The sequence below is a fragment of the Hemiscyllium ocellatum genome (genome assembly GCF_020745735.1).
Source record: "Hemiscyllium ocellatum isolate sHemOce1 chromosome 27 unlocalized genomic scaffold, sHemOce1.pat.X.cur. SUPER_27_unloc_3, whole genome shotgun sequence".
Lineage (NCBI taxonomy): Eukaryota > Metazoa > Chordata > Chondrichthyes > Orectolobiformes > Hemiscylliidae > Hemiscyllium > Hemiscyllium ocellatum.
The window spans coordinates 738,406-758,159 of NW_026867498.1; the positions used below are offsets into that span (position 1 = coordinate 738,406).

At 48.0% G+C, this 19,754-nt stretch overlaps 1 protein-coding gene and 1 pseudogene across 4 annotated transcripts; both read right to left on the reverse strand.

Moving 5' to 3' along the window:
* The window catches only part of LOC132807998 (zinc finger protein 208-like), a 216,732-nt pseudogene that overhangs the window by 158,619 nt on the left and 38,359 nt on the right, over positions 1–19,754 (reverse strand).
* On the reverse strand, positions 1,052–19,016 carry LOC132808035 (gastrula zinc finger protein XlCGF49.1-like). Of its 4 annotated transcripts, XM_060821942.1 has the most exons (4): positions 18,927–19,016; positions 16,276–16,509; positions 10,098–11,246; positions 1,052–2,245 (listed from the first exon to the last, which is right to left on the reverse strand). In XM_060821942.1, the coding sequence occupies exons 3-4, from the start codon at positions 10,837–10,839 to the stop codon at positions 2,232–2,234; spliced, it is 756 nt and encodes a 251-aa protein (XP_060677925.1). In that variant the 5' UTR covers positions 10,840–11,246; positions 16,276–16,509; positions 18,927–19,016; the 3' UTR covers positions 1,052–2,231. The 4 variants fall into 4 exon arrangements, with proteins under 4 accessions (XP_060677925.1, XP_060677922.1, XP_060677923.1 ...); XM_060821939.1 differs by lacking the exon at positions 1,052–2,245 and having other exon boundaries at positions 9,997–11,246; XM_060821940.1 differs by lacking the exons at positions 1,052–2,245; positions 16,276–16,509; positions 18,927–19,016 and adding an exon at positions 15,523–15,587 and having other exon boundaries at positions 9,997–11,246.

Genomic DNA, 19,754 nt, shown 5'->3' on the forward strand with positions numbered 1-19,754 from the left:
ATCATCATTCCAGAAGTTATAAAAGGCAGGGTCAAAACCTTAGCAGAAATCCAGCAGAGCTGAGAACAGACCGACATCTTAGTCTGTGGGAACAGGGAGATCAACAGAGGATAGAGCAATCAGGTCCTGAAACCAGACCAGCCTGTGATCAGTGCTTTGATTAGCAGCATCCTTCTACATCAGTCAATGCCAGTTGTCAGACAGGTGCAGCAAGGCAAGTGGTATATTAGCAGGCTGGACTGAGATTAGAAGTGGGGATGTCTTCCTGCAGTTAGGGGCTCATTGAATTTATTCAAGGCTGAGTTCATCTGAGTTTTTGAACAATAAAGTGTGGATTTTTATGTTGTGTGCATGAGGGTTTTTTTTTTGTGGTTTGTGTTGGATGCAGGTACAGGAACCACATTTAAAGTGGAAGGCAAGAAAATGGTTTTAAGACCACGACAGAACAGTTACGGTCAGACAGCACAGAAGCGGACCCTTCAGTCCAACTATTCCATGCTGACGATGTTCTCAAACTAAACTAGTGCCACTTGCCAGTGTTTGGCCCATATACCTCCACACCTTCCCTATTCATGTACTTATCCACATGTCTTTTAAACGTTGCATCTGAACATGCATCCACCACTTCCTCTTTACATTCACTCAATACATGAAACACACTGTTTATAAACAAACTTTTCCCGATTCTGTCCATTCCATGGATTCATTCTCTTTCCTTTCAGTTGCTGCAAGTCATAAATTGAAGTCCAGAATGAAAAAAATGGAAAAGGAGTTGTGAAGAGAGTACCTTACTCACAGATGGTTGACAGAGTAAGGAGGTTGCAGTCTGGAGCAAACCCGAAATGTCGATTTTCCTGCTCCTCGGACGCTGCCTGACCTGCAGTGCTTTGCCAGCACCACTCTAATCTTGACCCTGATCTCCAGCATCTGCAGTTCTCACTTTCTCCTGTAAGAAATCAGCAGTTTTAAACCAAAAACCTGTTGCAGTTTAAAGCTCTCATTGAGAGTCTGAGCTCAGTGTGAAGTTCAGGTAATCTTTATTGTGACCCAACTTTGTTACAGCTTCAGAATCTCCCAGCAGAAAGGCGTAGAAAAAGTAGCAAATTTTAAAAAACAGCTCAAGGTCAAAGTGCAACCCCTCACTTTCTCCATTATTGGTCACCACTGAGTTGTCCCTTTGTAATTGGATCCTTGGTGTAGCCTTAACCTGGAGGAAGTATTGCCTCACTCAGCAATTTCAACCTGTATCCAAGTAAGTTGGATGAGCAGCGTAGAGTCAACCAGACTACTGTGGGTCTGGAGTCACGTGTAGGCCAGACCGGGTAAAGGATGCAGCTGGGACGACTGCTCTAATAACTGCTCAAGTCTTCCCTAAAAAAGAACTGAGTGAATCAGATGGGGGTTTTCTTCCACCCCCACCCCACCTACAATGGTTTCACCGTTAGATTCTGAACTCCAGATGTCTGACCAAATTCCAATTCCACCATCTGTCGCGGTGGGAATCGAACTCAGGAGCCACTGGAACTGGGTTGATAGTCCAGTTGGTAAAGGCACTCGGCCATCTTTCTTTCAATCCCCCTGCAATGCCACGTGATCCCGCTGGGAGGTCAGCAAGGAGGTGGCCTGGGTAAAGGCCTTCCTGCCTTAAGGGCCTCTTCCCCATGTGGATCCACTGGTGGGTCTGGAGGTTGGAGGAATCGCTGAAGTCCTTCCCACAGTCACGGCAGAGGAACGGCCTCTCCCCAGTGTGACTGCGCCAATGAGTCGCCAGGGCATACGGGAAACAAGCCTTTCCCACAGTCGCCACACTTCCATGGTTTCTCCACAGGCCGGGATTCCCCGGGTTTCTCCATGGCCGAAGCTTCAGCGCCACACAAACGCATGTGGAGCTTCTCTCCACCGTGAATTCCTCTTTCCAAACCGTATAGCTGTTACACGCTCCTCACTCAGTGCACTGCAACGGTAGGGTCTCTCATCCAGTCCCACTGATGCTGAAAACGTACCCAAATAGGAACCAAAAAGCTTTGCTCCTTCTCACAGAATCATAGTTGAAAACTGTTGCGGTTCTGATGGATTGAATGATTGTCAGACATGGACGTCAAAGTAAGGACTGCAGATGCTGGAGAGTCAGTTAGTGCAGTGCTGGAAAAGCACAGCAGGTCAGGCAGCATCCGAGGAGCAGGAGAGTCAACGTTTTGGGCATTAGGCCTTCATCTGTTGATTTTGAAACTTCATTCTTCAGATCCTGAAATGTAAAAAGAGATTACAAAAGTCATCACTGTCAGTGCAGGGTAGGAATTCTGAACAAGGAATTCTGCAGAAAGTTCTTTTCTTTTGTTATTCCACAAAATTGAAAGCACCATCCCACTCTCTCTTCCCCTCTGTTCTCACTCTGATCTAACTCATTCCCCTGAAGGTGCTGATTCAGGATCTTCCAGGGGCAGAAAAGCAAAAACGTCAAGACTGACATCTCTCTGAATTTTGGATAACTCCACCTGAAAGTTAATATCTTTCACAACATTGGGATACTGCTGAGAGGTGAGGAGGTCTGATTTTGGGAAGCAAAAAAAAAGATAATGAGTTTGTGCCAATCCCTTCCCTTCAGAGAATCCCCAGAGTGTGAAAGCAGGCCACTCAGCCCCACAAATCCATACCGACCCTCTGAAGGGTAACAGACCCACACCTATTCCCCTACCCCTATTGCTCAACTTTTACTCCCTGATTAACGCACCTCACCTGCACATCTCTGGGCACGGTCAATCCATTCTAACCTGGACAAAGTGAAAAATCACACCACCAGGTGAGTGTTCAACAGGTTTATTTGGAAGCACTCGCTTTCAGAGCGCTGATCCTTCAGGTGGTTGTGGAGAATAAGATCATAAGACACAACTTATAGAAAAACGTTATAGCGTCCTGCCACCGAAATGATATATTGAACAAACCTGGATTGTCAAGTCTTTAATCTTTTAGACTGGGTTGCAGCTATCATTCACATGTAAATCCCAGACCTTCCTGCAAGGCACCTTATCAAGGTAACTCGAGGTTTTACCGCAAAATGTGACATCTCAGTTCAGACAACGCATTAAAGGTGAGGTCAGAGTCTGTCTGTGTCCCAGTCTTGAGTCAGACTGGTTCTATTTCCAAAGTGGAATTTACAAAATATTACATGGATTGACTGCTTACAGGTTGTGTATTTTTTGAGCAAAATACAATGTATCTGCAAATATCATTCTGCAAATACAAATAGAGCCCTATTTCTGGTTTACCTCCTAATGAATAAACATTAAACGCGAGCACCTATTTATTTCTAATGTTGTTTCATTTTTCTTGTTTGATTCCCTGCTGTGACTATACTGTGCCTGGATGGTTCACAGGCTGGGAGATTGTGGGTTGGGACTTGATTGACTGAATGTTTTATTGTCCCAGAAGGTGGAAAGGGAGGTGGCGGGGGGTGTCAAAGCTTCAGCAGAAATCCAGCAGAGCTGAGAACAGACCACATGCCTTTTAAATGTTGTAATTGTGCCAGTCTCCACCACTTCCTCGAGCAGTTCGTGCCATACATGCACCACCCTCTGTGTGAAAAGGTTGCCCCTCAGACCCCAGTTAAATCATTCTGCTCTCACCTCAAACATATGCCTTCTAGTTTTCTTGGACTCCCCTACCCTGGGGAAAAGACCTGAGGTTTCCTCCCACTATCCATGCCCATTACAAAGGTCCATAAGTTTACCCCTCAGCCTCTGATGCTCCATGGAAAATGTCCCTGGCCTATTCAGCCTCTCCCTATAGCTCAATCTTTTCTGACCCCTTTCAAAGTTTCATAACATCTTTCCTACAGCAGGGAGACCAGAACTGAATGCAGTATTCCAAAATTGCCTTAACCAACATCCTGGACAGCCACAACATAACCTCCCAACTCATCTACTCAATGCTCTGACCAATAAAGGCCATCCTACCAAATGCCTCATTCACTATCCTGTCTACCTGAGACTCTACTTTCAAAGAACTATGGAACCTGCACTCCAAGGTCTCTTTGTTCTCCAACACTCCCCTTAACCGTGTCACTCCTGCCTGGATTGCTTGACCAAAATGCAACAACTCTCATTTCTCAAAATTTAATTCCATCTACCACACTTTGGCCCATCCGATCAATTCTAATTTATAGCAAACTCACTTTTCTCTCTCATTCTCTAGAAGCTGAAAATCTCCATCCCACACACTCTCCCTCCATTCTCAGTTTACTGACCCTAATCCCTGCTGTACCTCATCCTGAAGGGTCTGGTTCATGCTGATTCATAGGCCCACACTCGGGAGGGGTGGTGGGTGTCGGGGGTGGGCGGGTCTAAATGAAACCTACATAATCCTGAACAGCCCAGACAGAGTGGACATTGTGAAGATGTTTCCATTGGTAGGACAGACTCAGACCAGAGGCACTGCCTTAGAGTAAAGGGAAGTCCTTTTAGAAAGGAGAAACTTCTTCAGCCAGAGAGCGGTGAATCTGTGGAATCTATTTCCATAGAAGGCTGTGGAGGCCAGGTCACTGGGGATATTTAAAACTGAGACAGATAGGTTCTTGAGTATCAAGGGGATCGAGGGTTACGGGAGAATGGGGTTGAGAAACCTAGCAGCCACGATTGAATGGGGTGATTAGATCTGATGGACTGAATGGCCTAATTTCTGCTCCTCTGATTTAGGGCCTCTTGTTGTCCTGGACACAGAGTGAGAGAGTTGGGAGCAAGACTAGACCATTCGGTCTTTCCAGTCGGCACCAGCATTGAACAATTCATAACTGGATATGAATATACCTACAGCTAGGTGGATAGGGCTGGGACTTTTTTTCACTGGAACACATGAGATTGAGAGGTGACCTTAAAAGAGGTTCATAAAATCCTGAGGAGGGGAGATGAGGTGAACCGCAGGTGTCCTTTCCCTAGGATGGGGGTTTCAAGATTAGGGAGCAAATGAGGAAGGGGAGTGGAGAAAGATTTTCAAAAGACTGGAGTAGCGCCTTTTTTTTTGAGAGTAGTTTGTGTGTGGAATCAATGTCCAGACACGGTGGTGGATGTAGGTACAGTAACAAGGTTTAAAAGACATTTGGATAAGGACATGAATAGGAAAGGGTCAGAGGGATATGGGCCAAATACACACAGGTGGGACTAGTTTAGTTTGTGAACACAGTCAGCACGGTTTAGTTGGACTGAAGGGTCTGTTTCTGTGTTGTCTGACTCTGGAACTGTTCTAAACTGGTCTTAAAACCATTTTCTTGCCTTCCTCCATAAACATCCACTTCTTTCTTGTTCAAAGATCAGATTAACTCAGCCTTGAATTTATTCAAATGACCCCCTAACTGCAGGATGACATCCCCATTTCTAAACTCAATTCCTCTTACTAATTCCTGATGAAGGGCTTGTCCCTGAAACTTTGACTGTCCTACTGCTCAGATGCACCTTGTATGAATCTACCGTCCCCTCCTCTGCTGGCAATGCGTTCCAGGCACCTATCACCCTCTGAGTAATGTACTTTCTGTGTGCATCTCCAACATGATGTCCCAACTCCTGTACTCAGCATGTGAACAATGAAGGCAAGTGTGCTGAACACCTTCTTCACCCCTGTCTCCCAGTGATGTAACTTTCAAGAACAATGAACCTGAACACCTCCAGGTCTCTGTTCTACAACATGACCCAGGGCCCTACCATTACCTGTTCAAGTCTTGCCCTCCTTTGTTTTAGCAAAATGCAACCCTCACTTATATCCATACCTCTCTCATACACACACGCTCTCTCTCAGACATACACATACACCACCCCCTCAACACACACCCTCTCGCAGGTTCATACTCCATCACAATCTCACTTTATCAAGCAGGCACACATGTAAATACACACTCACAGCGCACAATCTTATACACAAACTCACACACACACACTTCCCTGAAGGGAGTTTCCCCGAAACGTCAATTTTCCTGCTCCTCGGATGCTGCCTGACTTGCTGCAGCACCACACGCTCGATCCTAAACTTATTACCCTCTAGTTCTGGACTGCCCCATCCAAAGGAAAATACCACGTCTATTTACCCTATCCATGCCCCTCATGATGATATAAAAGTGTATAAGGTCACTCCTCAGACTCTGGCAAGCTACGGAAAACAGTCCCAACCTGAACTTCTGTCTCTCCTCACCCGGGTCACCCAGACACATACCTGAGGTCGCAAAGTCTGCTCCCTCTCTGGATTCACTCCAGTTGCTACAAGTGAGCCTGCTCCATCATTCATTAAGATCATGGCTGATCTATCCATCGTTTCATCTTCTCCTCCCTGCACTGTCACAAGGAACAGCACAAGGATTAATCAAAACAGTGAGGGGTAAACAGCACAAGGATTAAAAAACACAGTGAGGGGTAAACAGCACAAGCGCCAGTAAAAGCAGATGGAAAGTGAGTGTAAAATGTCACTATGATAGGACAGGCCCCACATTCCTTCCCCCCTCCCCGCCTCACCTTTCATGTCCCGGGCCCAGTACCTTCCAGGTGGCCCCATAGTTGACACAGGGGCCGCCCCACGACCAGTAGAACTCCACCACCCAGGCGCCTGACGAGTTTAGATTAGAGTGTAGGTTAGGGAGAATTGGCCGTGCTAAGTTACCCATAGTGACCAGGGATGTACAGGTTAGGGTGGATTGGCCATGGGAAATACGGAGTAAGGGGTTGGGTATGGGTGGGATACTGTTCAGAGGGCCAGAATGAAATAGATGGGTTGAATGGCCCACTCCCACATTGTCGGAATTCGAGACCCTCCCCACCAAGAGGCATTTTATCTGCATCTATCCTGTCAAGCCCCTTTCAGAATTCTACCGGTTTCAATAGAGGTATGCAGCCCAGAAACAGACACTTCGGTCCAATTCGTCCATGCCCACCACGATTCCAAACTAAACCAGTCCCACTTGCCTGCATTTGGCTCATATCCCTCTAAACCTTTCTATTCATGTACCCATCCAAATGCTGTTTCAATGTTGTCACTGTACCTGCATCTACCACATCCTCAGCAAGTTCATTCCACATGTAAATCACCCTCTTTCAAATCGTTGCCCCTCCACTTCCTTTTAAATCTCTTTCCTCATATTTAAAAAAAGTCCCCTAGTTTTGAGTTCCCCTACGCTAAGCAAGAGCCATTTTCTATTCACCTTCCCTCCACTCCTCATGATTTTATCAATCTCAATGAGGTCAACCCCCAACCTCCTGTGCTCCAGTGAATAAAGTCCCAGCCTCTCCTTATAACTCAAACCCTCCAGTCCTTACAACATCCTGGTAAATCTTTATTAAACCCTCATTAATCGTATTCTTCCTATTACAGGGCCACCAGAACTGTACTCAGTACTCTGAAAGTGGCCTCACCAACATCCTGTACAACCTCAACATGATGTCCCAACCCCTCTCCTCAATGGTGTGAACAATGAAGGCAATGTTGCAAAATGCCACCTTAACCACTCTGTCGAGCAGTGATGCAACTTGCAAAGAACTATGTACCTGAACACCGACTCCCCCCACCTCCATGTCTATCTGTTCTCTAACATGACTCATGGCCCAACCATTATCTGTTCAAGTCCTTGTTTTAGCAAAAATGCAACCCCTTGCTTTTATTAAGCTTCTCTCTCACACACATACTCTACCTCGCAGACAGACAGACAGACACCCCTCAACACTCTCTCACACTCACAGCATCATACTCCATCACACTCTCACTTTCCCAAGCATGCACAACACACTTCTGTGCACACTCACAGACAAACTCACATGCACACACTCTCACTCTCTCATGCACACACACACACAGTACTCTTTGGGGTGAAATTGTATTGGCAGAATTATATTTGCAGATACAGTCAATTTTGTTCAAAAGCGCACAATCTGCAGGCAGTCAATCCATGTAATATTTTACAAATTCCGACTTTGGAAACAGAACCAGTCTGATTCAAGATTGGAATACTGGCAGACTCAAATCTCACACCTTTAATGCATTGTCTGAGCGGAGATGCCTTTTTTTAAAATAAAACCTTAAGTCATCTCAAGAACATTGTTACATATTAATGAACCAAAGCCTGCACCCATTCTAAGAGATGAAGAATATCTAAGTTTGTTCAATATATTCTATCAGTTGCATGACACTGATCTTTTGATATAAGTTCTGTGTCTTATGATGCTGTTCCATGAGGCTTATGTGTTGATGAGGCAAGATGGTACAGATGAGGCGATAGAGAATTACAGATCAGCTAGGAAGGATTTAAAGAGAGAGTTAAGAAGAGCAAAGAGAGGACACGAACAGTCTTAGGCAAATAGAATAAAGGAGAACCCTAAAGCTTCCCATAGGCATGTGAGGAATAAAAGGTTGATTAGGGTAGGAATAGGGCCAGTCAAAGACAGAAGCAGGAAGTGGAGTGTGGACACTGTAGAGATCGGAGAGGTGCTACATGAACATTTCTCATCAGTTTTCACTCAGGAAAAGAATGAGGCACGAGATATTAGACTCGATAGGATCGAGGTTAGTTCCACACAGGTGTTATCAATTCGAGAAGGAGTGAAAGTAGACAAGTCCCTGGGCTGGATGGGATTTATCCGAGGATTCTCTGGGAAGCTAGGGAGGAGATAGCAGAGCCTTTGGCTTTGATATTTGAGTCGTCATTGTCTACGGGTTTAGTACCTGAGGACTAGAGGATTGCAAATGTTGTGCCCTTATTCAAGAGAGGGTATAACTACAAATTGAGGAGTGATAGCTTTAAGACAGATGTCAGAGGCAAGGTCTTTACACAGAGAGTGGTATGGGCGTGGAATGCCCTACCTGCTAAGGTAGTCAACTCAGCCACATTAGGGAGATTTAAACAATCCTTAGATAAGTGCATGGATGATTTTGGGATAGTGTAGGGGAACGAGCTGAGAATAGTTCACAGGTCGGCGCAACATCAAGGGCCGAAGGGCCTGTTCTGTGCTGGATTGTTCTATGTTCTAAACTTAGTGCAGGAGGCTGAAAGAAATGAGCAGCTTTAAAACAAAAACCTCTTGGAGCTCAAAGCTTTCAATGAGAGTCTGAGCCCAGTGGTAAGTTCAGGTAACCTTTATTGAAACCCAACTTTGTTACAGCTTCAGATCCCCCCAGCAAAAAGGCAGAGAAAAAGTAGTTGCTTTTTGAACAGCTCAAGGTGAAAGTGCACACACCACACCTCCCCTGGCCCCATCCCCACCCCCCTCACTGTCTTTACTATTGGTCAGCACCAAGTTGTCCCTTTGTAATTGGATCCTTGGTACAGCCGTAACCCGGAGGAAGTGTTGCCTCACTCAGCAATTTCAACCCATACCCTGTCTCCAACTAAGTTTCTCTCCGCTCTTTTGCCAGTGGGGGGAGGGCAGTGTAGAGTCAACCAGACTGCTGTGGGTCTGGAGTCACGTGTAGGCCAGACCGGGTAAAGGATGCAGCTGGAACGACTGAGTGTATCCTTTCCCACAATGGCCGTTCCCTTCCCTAACAAGGGAGAGAGGGAATCAGATGGGGGCTTTCTCCCCCTACCACCCCCTCCCTGAAATGATCTCATTGTTAGATTCCAAACTCCACATTTCTGACCGAATACCAATTCTGCCATCTGTTGTGGCGTGATTCAAACCCGGGAGTCCCCGGAACTGGGTTGATATTCCAATCGATAATGGGACTCGGCTGTCACTCCTTCAATCCCCCTGCGATGGCACGTGAACTCGCTGATGCTTCCGCAGGTGGGAGGAGCAGGTGAAGCCCTTCCCGCACTGAGAGCAGATGTACGGCCTCTCCCCGGTGTGGATCCGCCGGTGGGTCAGCAGGGCGGAGGAAGTGCTGAAGGCCTTCCCACTTCCGGGGCAGCTGAAGGGCCTCTCCCTGGTGTGGACACGCTGGTGCCTCAGCAGGGTGGAGACCTGGGTAAAGGCCTTCCCGCACTGAGAGCAGGTGTGCGGTCTCTCCCCCGCGTGGACCCGCGGTGGTTCAGCAGGTGGGAGGAGCAAGTGAAGCCCTTCCCGCACTGAGCGCAGGTGAACGGCCTCTCCCCGGTATGGACCCTCCGGTGGGTCAGCAGGTCGGAGGAATACCTGAAGCCCTTCCCGCACTGAGAGCAGGTGAACAGCCTCTCCCCGTGTGGATCCGCTGGTGTCTCCGCAGGTTGGAGGAGCAGGTGAGGCCCTTCCCGCACTGAGGGCAGGTGTACGGTCTCTCCCCCGTGTGGACACGCTGGTGTCTCCGCAGGTTGGAGGAGCAGATGAAGCCCTTCCCACACTGAGAGCAGGTGAACGGCCTCTCCCCGGTGTGGACGTGACGGTGACTCCGCAGGGTGGTGGAATCGCTGAAGGCCTTCCTACACTCAGGGCAGCTGAAGGGCCTTTCCCCGGTGTGGACAAGCTGGTGCCTCAGCAGGATGGAGGCCTGGGTAAAGGCCTTTCCGCACTCTGGGCAGCTGAAGGGCCTCTCCCCAGTGTGGACCCGCTGGTGGGTCAGGAGGTTGGAGGAACAGGTGAAGCCCTTCCCGCACTGAGAGCAGGTGAATGGCCTCTCCCCCGTGTGGACATGCCGGTGGGTCAGCAGGGCGGAGGAATTGCTGAAGGCCTTCCCGCACTCAGGGCAACTGAAGAGCCTCTCCCCCATGTGGCCCCGCTGGTGGGCCAGCAGGTGGGAGGAATACCTGAAGGCCTCCCCGCAGTCAGTGCAGGGGAATGGCCTCTCCCCGGTGTGACTGCGCCGATGAATCTCCAGGGCAGACAGGAAACGGAAGCCTTTCCCACAGTCCCCACACTTCCACGGTTTCTCCACGCGGCAGGATTCCTCAGATTTCTCCATGGCCACAGCTTCAGCTGCACACAAACACGTGTAGAACCCCTCCCTGCCGTGAAATCCCCTTCCCAGGCCGTATAACTGTTTCAGGCTCCACACACAGTGCGCTCCAACAGTGGGGTCTCTCGTCCAGTCCCACTGATGCTGAAAATGTCCTCAAACAGGAACCAAAAAGCGTTGATCCCTCTCACAGAAATCACAGTCAAAAACAGCTGCTGTCCCGATGGATTGAGTGACTGTCAGACATTGACATCAAAGTGAGGACTGCTGACGCTGGACAGTCAGTCAAAAAATGTGGCGCTGGAAAAGCGCAGCAGGTCAGGCAGCGTCCGAGGAGCAGGAGAGTCAATGTTGCGGGCATAAGCCCTTTATCCGTTGATTTTGAAACTTCAGTCTTCAGATTTTCAAATACTCTGCAAAAAGAGATTACAAAAGTCATCACTATCAGTGCAGGGTAGAAATTCAGAACAAGCAATTCTACTTTCTGTGGAATATTCATTTGCTGTTCCACAAAATTGAAAGCACCATCCCACTCTCCCTTCCCCTCTGTTCTCACTCCGCTCTAACTAATTCCCCTGAAGGTGCTGATTCAGGATCTTACAGGGACAGAAAAGGCAAAAACATAAATACTGACATCTCTCTGAATTTTGGATGCCTCCACCTGAAAGTTAATATCTTTCACAACACTGGGATCCTGCTGAGAGTGAGCAGGTCTGATTTTGGGAAGCAAAACAAAGTGCCAATTCAGGGTGAACCTGCAATGCAGCTTCTTGAGGAAGGATCAGACACAAAATGGTTAACGACTCCGGGAAGGTGGGAGCAAAATGAGACATCAAGGCATTAACACCGACACACTTCAGTCAAACTCTTCTGCTCCCAGTCAGGGCAAAACATGCCCTGAAAGTCCAGCCTTCACAACCACACTTCTGCTTTCACTGAATTAGAATCTCACAGCACGGAAACAGACCCTTTGGCCCAACCTGCCCAGATATCTGAAATTAATCTAGTCATGTTTGCCATCACTTGGCCCCTATATGGGCCGGGTGCTGGCAGCTGGGACTAAATTGGGTTGGCTATCTTGTCAGCAAGGACGAGTTGGACCGAAGGGTCTGTTTCTGTGCTGTACATCTCGATGACTCCAGTTGCATTTGCCATCACCTGGCCCTGACCCATCTGAACCCTTCATATTCAGATGCCCGTCCAGGAGCCTTTTAACATATCATCGTACCAGCACCCACCACTTCCTCTGGCAGCTCACGCCATCGCTCAAGCGACTCCACGTTGAAAGTGTCTGGTCTGGTGCACCAGATGACATCAGGATAATCTCAGATCGTTCCAGATCGCATCGATACTCAGTCAGTGGCTTTCCCGATCAGGATGTTGTACGTGATCATACAGGTCAGTGGGTAGGCGATCCCCCACCTCTTAATTCAAGTATCTCTACGAGAACTCCCTTGTTGGAGGGTCCCTTGGAGACACTTCAACTGGACTTCATTGAGTTGTAGAAATGAGTTGAGTTGCTATAAATATGTTTTGCTTATTGTTGATGTCTTTTCTAAGTGGATTGAAGCCTACCCTCTTCCTAACGCTACTGCTGAGTCTGTGGTGAAGATTCTGTTTAAGGAAATAATTCCTTCAGTATACCTGCGTGCATTAGCTCGGACAATGGACCACACTTTGTAGGTAATATTAACGGAGAACTCTGTTCCCAGCTTTGTATTTGTCGGCAACTGCATGGTGCTTATCATCCTCAGGGGGCCGGCCTTGGTGAATGTTTTAACCAGAGTCAAGACTAAACTTGCCAAATTAATGGCTGAGTCTGGCCTCTCCTGGTTATGCTAATCCCTGTGGCCTCATTCCAGATGGGATCCATGTCTGTGGGCAAGATACGACTGTCTTCAGCTGAGAATCTCTCTGGTCACCCCCTCCGTACCCCTTGGAACGATTCGGCTCCCTTCTCAGTCCACCTCCACCACATGACCGAAGAAATGGTTGGTTATGTTCTTGCTTTAACTAGTGTTATGCGTGCCTATCACTCCCAGGAGCGTGCGGCCTACAGCGATGTTCCCTCCCTTTCAGCCTCGTCACGGGTAGAGCCTGGTTCGTTGGTGCTCGTCAAGACCTGGACTTGCAAAGGTCTCCAACCTTGTTGGGATGGCCCCTTCCAGGTTTTACTTCCCATCCCTACGGTGGTCAAAGTCGCTGGGCACTCAGCTTGGGTCCAACTGCACCATTGTAAATTGATTGACCGCACCAATCAAAAGTGGGGAAGAGGAGGAGAGAATACTGGAATCCCAACAAAAGGAGTGGAACACTGTCCAGTTGGGTTTTTGAATTTTGCTGTTGTTCTAATGTTAATCTTATTACAGATACTTGAACTAAGAGGAGGGACATGGGGGGGGATCGCCTATCTCCTCACCTTTCTGATCACATACAACATCCTGATGGGGAAAGCCACTAAGTATGGATGTGACCAGGAATGATCAGAGATTATCCACCACCCATGCTGAGGAGATGTCGTCCAGTGCACCGGACCAGACGCCTTTGACGTGTGGGACATGATGAAGATTGATATTGCAATGGACTCTTACATCAGAAAGACCAGATGGTCCATCTGGACAGTAGAAATCAGTGGGAGTTACCATGTCGTTACCATGGTTTTTTGATTTTACCTGCAGGCGCAAGCCGAGTGAGGAGAAAAATGGTCAACCCCGTTATTATGGTAAATATTTTAAGGATGCCTGGGAACACCATCCCTTTTTGCAGTACGGGCCGACTCGAGAAAAGGGAAGCTTGATAGGGGAAACTCCACAATGCGCAAACAACTTTAATTTATACAGGCCCACAGAACGCTCTTCACCCCAGAGGCAGGAGTATGTTACTCCTCTCGATCAGGAGATGACTTACTTGCCCAGTCCCCAGTCCCCGATTCCGTACTATTCGTCAGTCTTCCTGCTGCCGACCCTGCGAAGTGAAATATCACGTTCCAATACCTCCGGTCTGTGTATACAACCAGCTGGAGTAACACTGGCTGGGGTACAGCAGGCCTTATGCGGTACATGAACCTGGAACGGAACCCTTCCCTTGCGCATTTATAGGCCTTTTCTCTTTTCAGAATCTGATATTGTCACCAAGACCACGTACAATAGAGCTAAGGGAGAGCCCAATGGGAACAGCATTCTGAGGACCATTGTCTCCTATACAGTGCGGGTGCTCGAATCACTTGGCCCATTTTTTACAGCGCTCAAGCGAATCCTCTTGCAAAATATCGACCCTTTGCTCCTGTATATCTGACCAGACCCCCTGCTGTAACATTTCAGTAACCTATTTTGACAAACTCTCCCTAATCTACCCCAAATCAGACTATTATTTCTTCAGCTGAGGTAAAGCTACCAATTTCCTTGTCATGGATGGCAAAGATGTCCCTCATAGCATCAATATCGGAGCCCTTGTTCCCACAACAGTACCTTGTCCTGGTCAGTGGACAAGTCGATGGAACCTCCATCTGAGGAGAATGCAGCGGTCGGTCTCAGCCAACTTTACTCCGACTGGAAGGATCCCAATGGACTGGGTGACAATACAGGACACCCAATAGGCTGGGGAATCCAGAATACCCTGAGGTTGGAAGGATCAGCAGGGGTGACAAGTCAAAAGAACCGCAATTCCCTTATTTGTGGCCTGACCATTCGAGGAAATAAGACTAAAGAGGCGCTGGAACAGAGTAACCTGGGATTATCAGACCTGTGTCTTTACTCTATGCAGAATCGGTATGGCCTAGACAATATACTCGCCCAGGAGGGTGAGGTCTGCACCACTGTCCAAGATAAATGCACTATGGGCATTCCCGATCTAACTGGCAATATTACTAAGATACAAGAAGACATCCAGGTATTCCTTGACAGAATGACTGAAGGGACCAGTTGGGGAAACTGCAGGTCGGGCTGATGGTACAATTGACATATCAATTTAGATATTTATGTTTGTCGGTATTGGTATTGTTAGGTATTTAATTGCTCGGCTTATGAGGTCCCTTAGTGATATAGACTTGCCCCAGAAGATGCTCCTTTTGCGATCCGATGGCTCACCCACATGTGTCGATGGCGATGATAAATATGACCAGATGAGCTGCGAAGATGGTGGTGCCGCTCTACAGGATGTTGATGGCTGGACCACCTTGAAGGGCATTCGTTTGGACTAGCCTTCTCTTTCAGTGATCGCGGTGCAATCAAAGGGAGGAATGAGGGTGTGGGCATCTGGGTGATAAAGTCTACAGCCTTAAAACTTGTCATTAAACATTTAGACTAAAATGTAATGCTGAATTATTGAACACATTTACTGCACTAGAAAATAAACAGGCAGGAAGGCTCAGAAAGAGGAGAGAACTTAAAGATAGGGACACCTGGGCTCACCAAGTGATAACAGGATGCTGTAAGGCAATTAAGAAGGTTTGCCTCAGCATCGGTGAATCTGTGTGAACAGGACACCAAGTGATAACATTCACAGCCGTTCCCTTGTGAGACCATTTTAGTGCTGAGGCTGTTGAATCCCGTAGAAAATTAACTCTTAGTGCTTATCTGCAATGGATTGTAATGAATGGCATTTTGGGACTTTATGATGATATTGAGTAGCCATTACTGGTTATTAAATACAAACTCTGTAAAAGGAAATATTGATAAAGTTTGACCTTACTTGCTGCAGCCGAGACTCCAGCGGAGGCAATAGGCCGCGGACACACTTCCGTCTTCGGGACGGCCTCGGCCCCGCCCCCTCCGGCGCCAATGCGACACGTAAACCCCGCCCCTTCCGAACAAAGCTCGTAAACCCCGCCCCTTCCGAACGCAGTGAACCTCGCCCCTCACGAACGCAGCTCGTAAACCCCGCCCCTTCCGAAGGCAGCCCGTAAACCCCGCCCCTTCCGAACAAATCTCCTCATACCCGCCTCTTCCGAACGCTGACAGTAAACCCCGCCCTTTCCGGATGCAGCACGTAAAACCTCGCCCCTTTCGAACGCAACTCGTAAACCCTGCCCCTTCGAGACAAAGACCCGCCTCTTGGAACCACACCTCTTTTCCCGTCGCGCACGAAAACCCACCCCTTCCCTTGGTCCCCGCGTGAATCAAAACCATGCCCCCATCCCCCACGAGCAACCGCGCGGCTCCAGGCTCAACGCGCCGCATCGCCCGCTGAGCCTCGTCCCGCCCACTAGCGCGCGACCCTCTCCCGAGACACGCCCCGCCCATGAGCACCGCCCTCCCGCTAAAACCCGCCCCCAGGCTAAACCCCGCCCCTCCTGGTAAACCCCGCCCCCCCAGGTGTATTTGGAAGCACTAGCTTCTGTAGCGCTGCTCCTTCTGCGGGGAGCTGTGCTGCAGGATCATAAGACACAGAATTAATAGCAACATACCACAACGTCATGCAACCGACGCAATATTTGGAACAAACCTGGATCGCTGCTGAGTCCTTTTCCCATTGTTCGGATAGCGTAAGAATGGTTGGACGGCTGTTCACAGCGCACACGCCAAAGACGAACTGAATGAGATCACGCGGGGCCCGAGAGCTTTTCTGTTCGTATCTTGAATTTCGTATGTACGTTGAAGCAAAATTTTCGTACAATCCTGTTCGTAAACCGATTTGTACGTGAACGGGTTTGTTCGTTTGTCGAGGCGCTACTGTGCTCTGTAAAAAGAGATTACAAAGGTCATTAGTGCAGGGTAGAAATTCAGAACAAGCAATTCTACTTTCTGTGGAATATTCTTTTCTTTTGTTATTCTAAAAAATTGAAAGCACATCCCACTCTCTCTCCCCCTCTGTTCTCACTCGGCTCGAACTAATTCTCCTGAAGCTGCTGATTCAGGATCTTACAGGGACAGAAAAGCAAAAACATCAAGACTGCCGTCTCTCTGAACTTTGGATACCTCCACCTGAAAGCTAATATCTTTCACAACACTGGAATACTGCTGAGAGTGAGCAGGTCTGATTTTGGGAAGCAAAAATAAAGTGTCAATTCAGGGTGAACCTGCCACGCAGCTTCTTGAGGAAGGACCAGAGACAAAATAGTTAATGACCCCAGGAAGGTGGGAGCAAAATGAGACGTCAAGGCATTAACATTGAAAGTAGAGAGAAAGTCAACCTCCTGACTCTGGCAAATGCCAGAGTTATAGAGATACATAGCACAGAAGCAGACCCTTCTGTCCAACACAATTGTACTGACCAGATATCCTAAATTAATCTAGTCCCATTTGCTGGCATGATCATCCCCACCCCCTGTCCTGAGACCTTGATGCCTCCAAGCTGACCCTCGCAGGTTTCGTTTGTCCTCCATTCTTTCCCAGTTGTCTTTTGTAGGTTTTGAAAACTTTCCCAATCCTCTGAGTATAGGATTTGGGAAGTTATGTTGTGGCTGTACAGGACATTGGTTAGGCCACATTTGGAATATTGTGTGCAATTCTGGTTTCCTTACTATCAGTAAGATGTTGTGAAACTTGAAAGGGTTCAGAAAAATTTACAAGGATGTTGCCAGGGTTGGAGGATTTGTTCTATTTGGAGGCTAGGGCTGTTTTCCCTGGAGCGTTGGAGACTAAGGAGTAACCTTTATAGAGGTTTACAAAATTAAGAAGGGCATGAATAGGATAAATAGCCAAGGTCTTTTCCCAGGAGGGGGTGGGTCCAGAACTAGAGGGCATAGGTTTAGGGTGAGGGGAGAAAGATACAGAAGAGATCTGAGGAGCAACCTTTTCACACCGAGGGTGGTACATGTTTGGAATGAGCTGTCAGAGGTGGAGGTTAGTACAATTGCAATATTTAAAAGGCATCTGGATGGGTATATGAATGGGAAGGATTTTGAGGGATGTGGTCCAGGTGCTGACAGGTGGGACCAGATTGTTGGTCCCACCATGGATGAGTTGGACCAAAGGGTCTGTTTCCATGTTGTATATCTCTATGACAGGTTGGACTAAAGGGTCTGTTTCTGTGCTGTATGACTCTGGAACCATTCTATACTGGTCTTAAACCATGTTCTCGCCTTCCCCCACAAACATCACTTCTTTGTTCAAAAATCAGATGAACTCAGCCTTGAATATACTCAATGACACCCTAACTGCAGGAAGACATCCCACTTGTGAACTCAATTCCTCTTGCTAATATAACGCGTGCCTTGCCGATTGCTTCCTACATCTGTCTGACAACTGGCAGTGACTGGAGTAGGAGGACACTGAGGCCTCTTTGCCCATCCACACATCAATCTAGATGAAGGGCTCGTGCCCAAAACGTCAACACTCCTGCTCCTAAGATGCTGCCTAACCTACCGTGCTCTTCCAGTACCACAATGTTTGAGCCTGATCTCCAGCATCTGCAGTTCTCACTTTCTCCACATTCAAATACATCTCCATTTAAACAATGCACCTCCTTTCTGTTTTTCTTTGCCACAGCCAAAGCTATAATTTCATATCGTGGTTCTGTGTTTGCCAATTGTGGTCCTCTCTATATCGGGGAGAGCGAGCGCAAACTTGGGGAACGGTTCACTGAGCATCACAGCTGGGTCCACAGAGCCGACCAGACCTCCCAGTCACCACCCATTACAATTCCCTTTTCTGACATGACCATCTTTGGCCTCCTCCATTGCCACAACGAACCTAACTGCAAATTGAAGGGACCACACCTCATCTTCCAGGCAGCCTGCAGCCTACAGCCTGAAGGACTCAACATTGAGTTTTCCAATTTCATAAAAACCTCCCTCCTTGTTCTTTGCCAGCAACCACATGCATTCCTCCCATTGACCAACCAGGTCGTAGCCTCTACCTGTCTTGACCTATCTCCACTTCACTCCAACCCCCTTCATCTGCAGCTTCTCCAGCCAGCCCCAGCCCCAGCCCCAGCCCCAGCCCCAGCCCCAGCCCCGAGGAAGGGTTACACCTGAAACGTCGACTTCTCCACCTCCTGTCTATTTTGCAAATTGAGACACAGACCTGGACCAGTGTTTCCAGAGTCTGTCCCCTTCCGGATTCACTCTCTTTTCTTTCAGTTGCTGCAAGTCAACAACTGAACCCCAGAATGAAAAAAGACATGGAATGGGAGCAAAATAGTACCGTACTCACAGATCTGGGACAGAGGAAGGAATGTGCAGTCTGGGTAAAGCTCTATCTTTATTCAGACAGAGAGGAACAGGAGCTGCAGCTTGAGTCCGACTTCCGCATTCACACAATGGGCTGCCTCTGATTGGCAGGAGGACCAGGCCCCTTCCGGTCCTCCAAGGTTGCCTATTGGTCAATCAAAAGAAGGTTTCGCGCCTTTTTTGCATACAGCGATGAGCATGCTCAGTGTTTTGCTGACACTGGTAAGCATGCGCACTGCGTTGCTGACACCGGCAAACATGCGCAGTATGCTCTATGGGGATGTTGGTGTTCCTGACAGATTTTAAGTGTCCAAATGCCAACAGGGGAAAAAAGATAGAGCCACAATTTTTTTTTCCCTGCGGCTCGATATTTTATTCCTTTTGCATTTTGTCTGGCTGCTCAACTTTTGTGTGTCGTTTCCCCTTGTTGTGGGGGCAAGGCACCGAGACCAGAACTGGAGGGCATAGGTTTAGGGTGAGAGGGGAAAGATTTCTGAGGGTCCTAAGGGGCAAACCTTTCGCACAGAGGGGGTATGTGTATGGAATGAACTGTCAGATGACGTGGTGGGGGCTGGTACAATTACATCATCTGGATGGGGATATGAATAGGAAAGATTCAGAGGGATAAGAGGCGACATGCTGGCATCTGGTCGGGATAGACTGAAGGGTTTGTTTCTGTGCTCTACAGCTCTGTGACTCTATTTTTAGATAGTATGGAAAATAAAGGGCATGAAAGCATGGGAAGTGTTAGAGCATGGAGACCATTTCCGGTTCATAGAGTCATAGAGAGATGTACAGCATGGAAACACAC

Coding starts and splice junctions, on each gene's coding strand:
- LOC132808035 (XM_060821939.1), bottom strand. CDS start 10,839: ATGGAGAAATCTGAGGAATCCTGCCGCGTGGAGAAACCGTGGAAGTGT.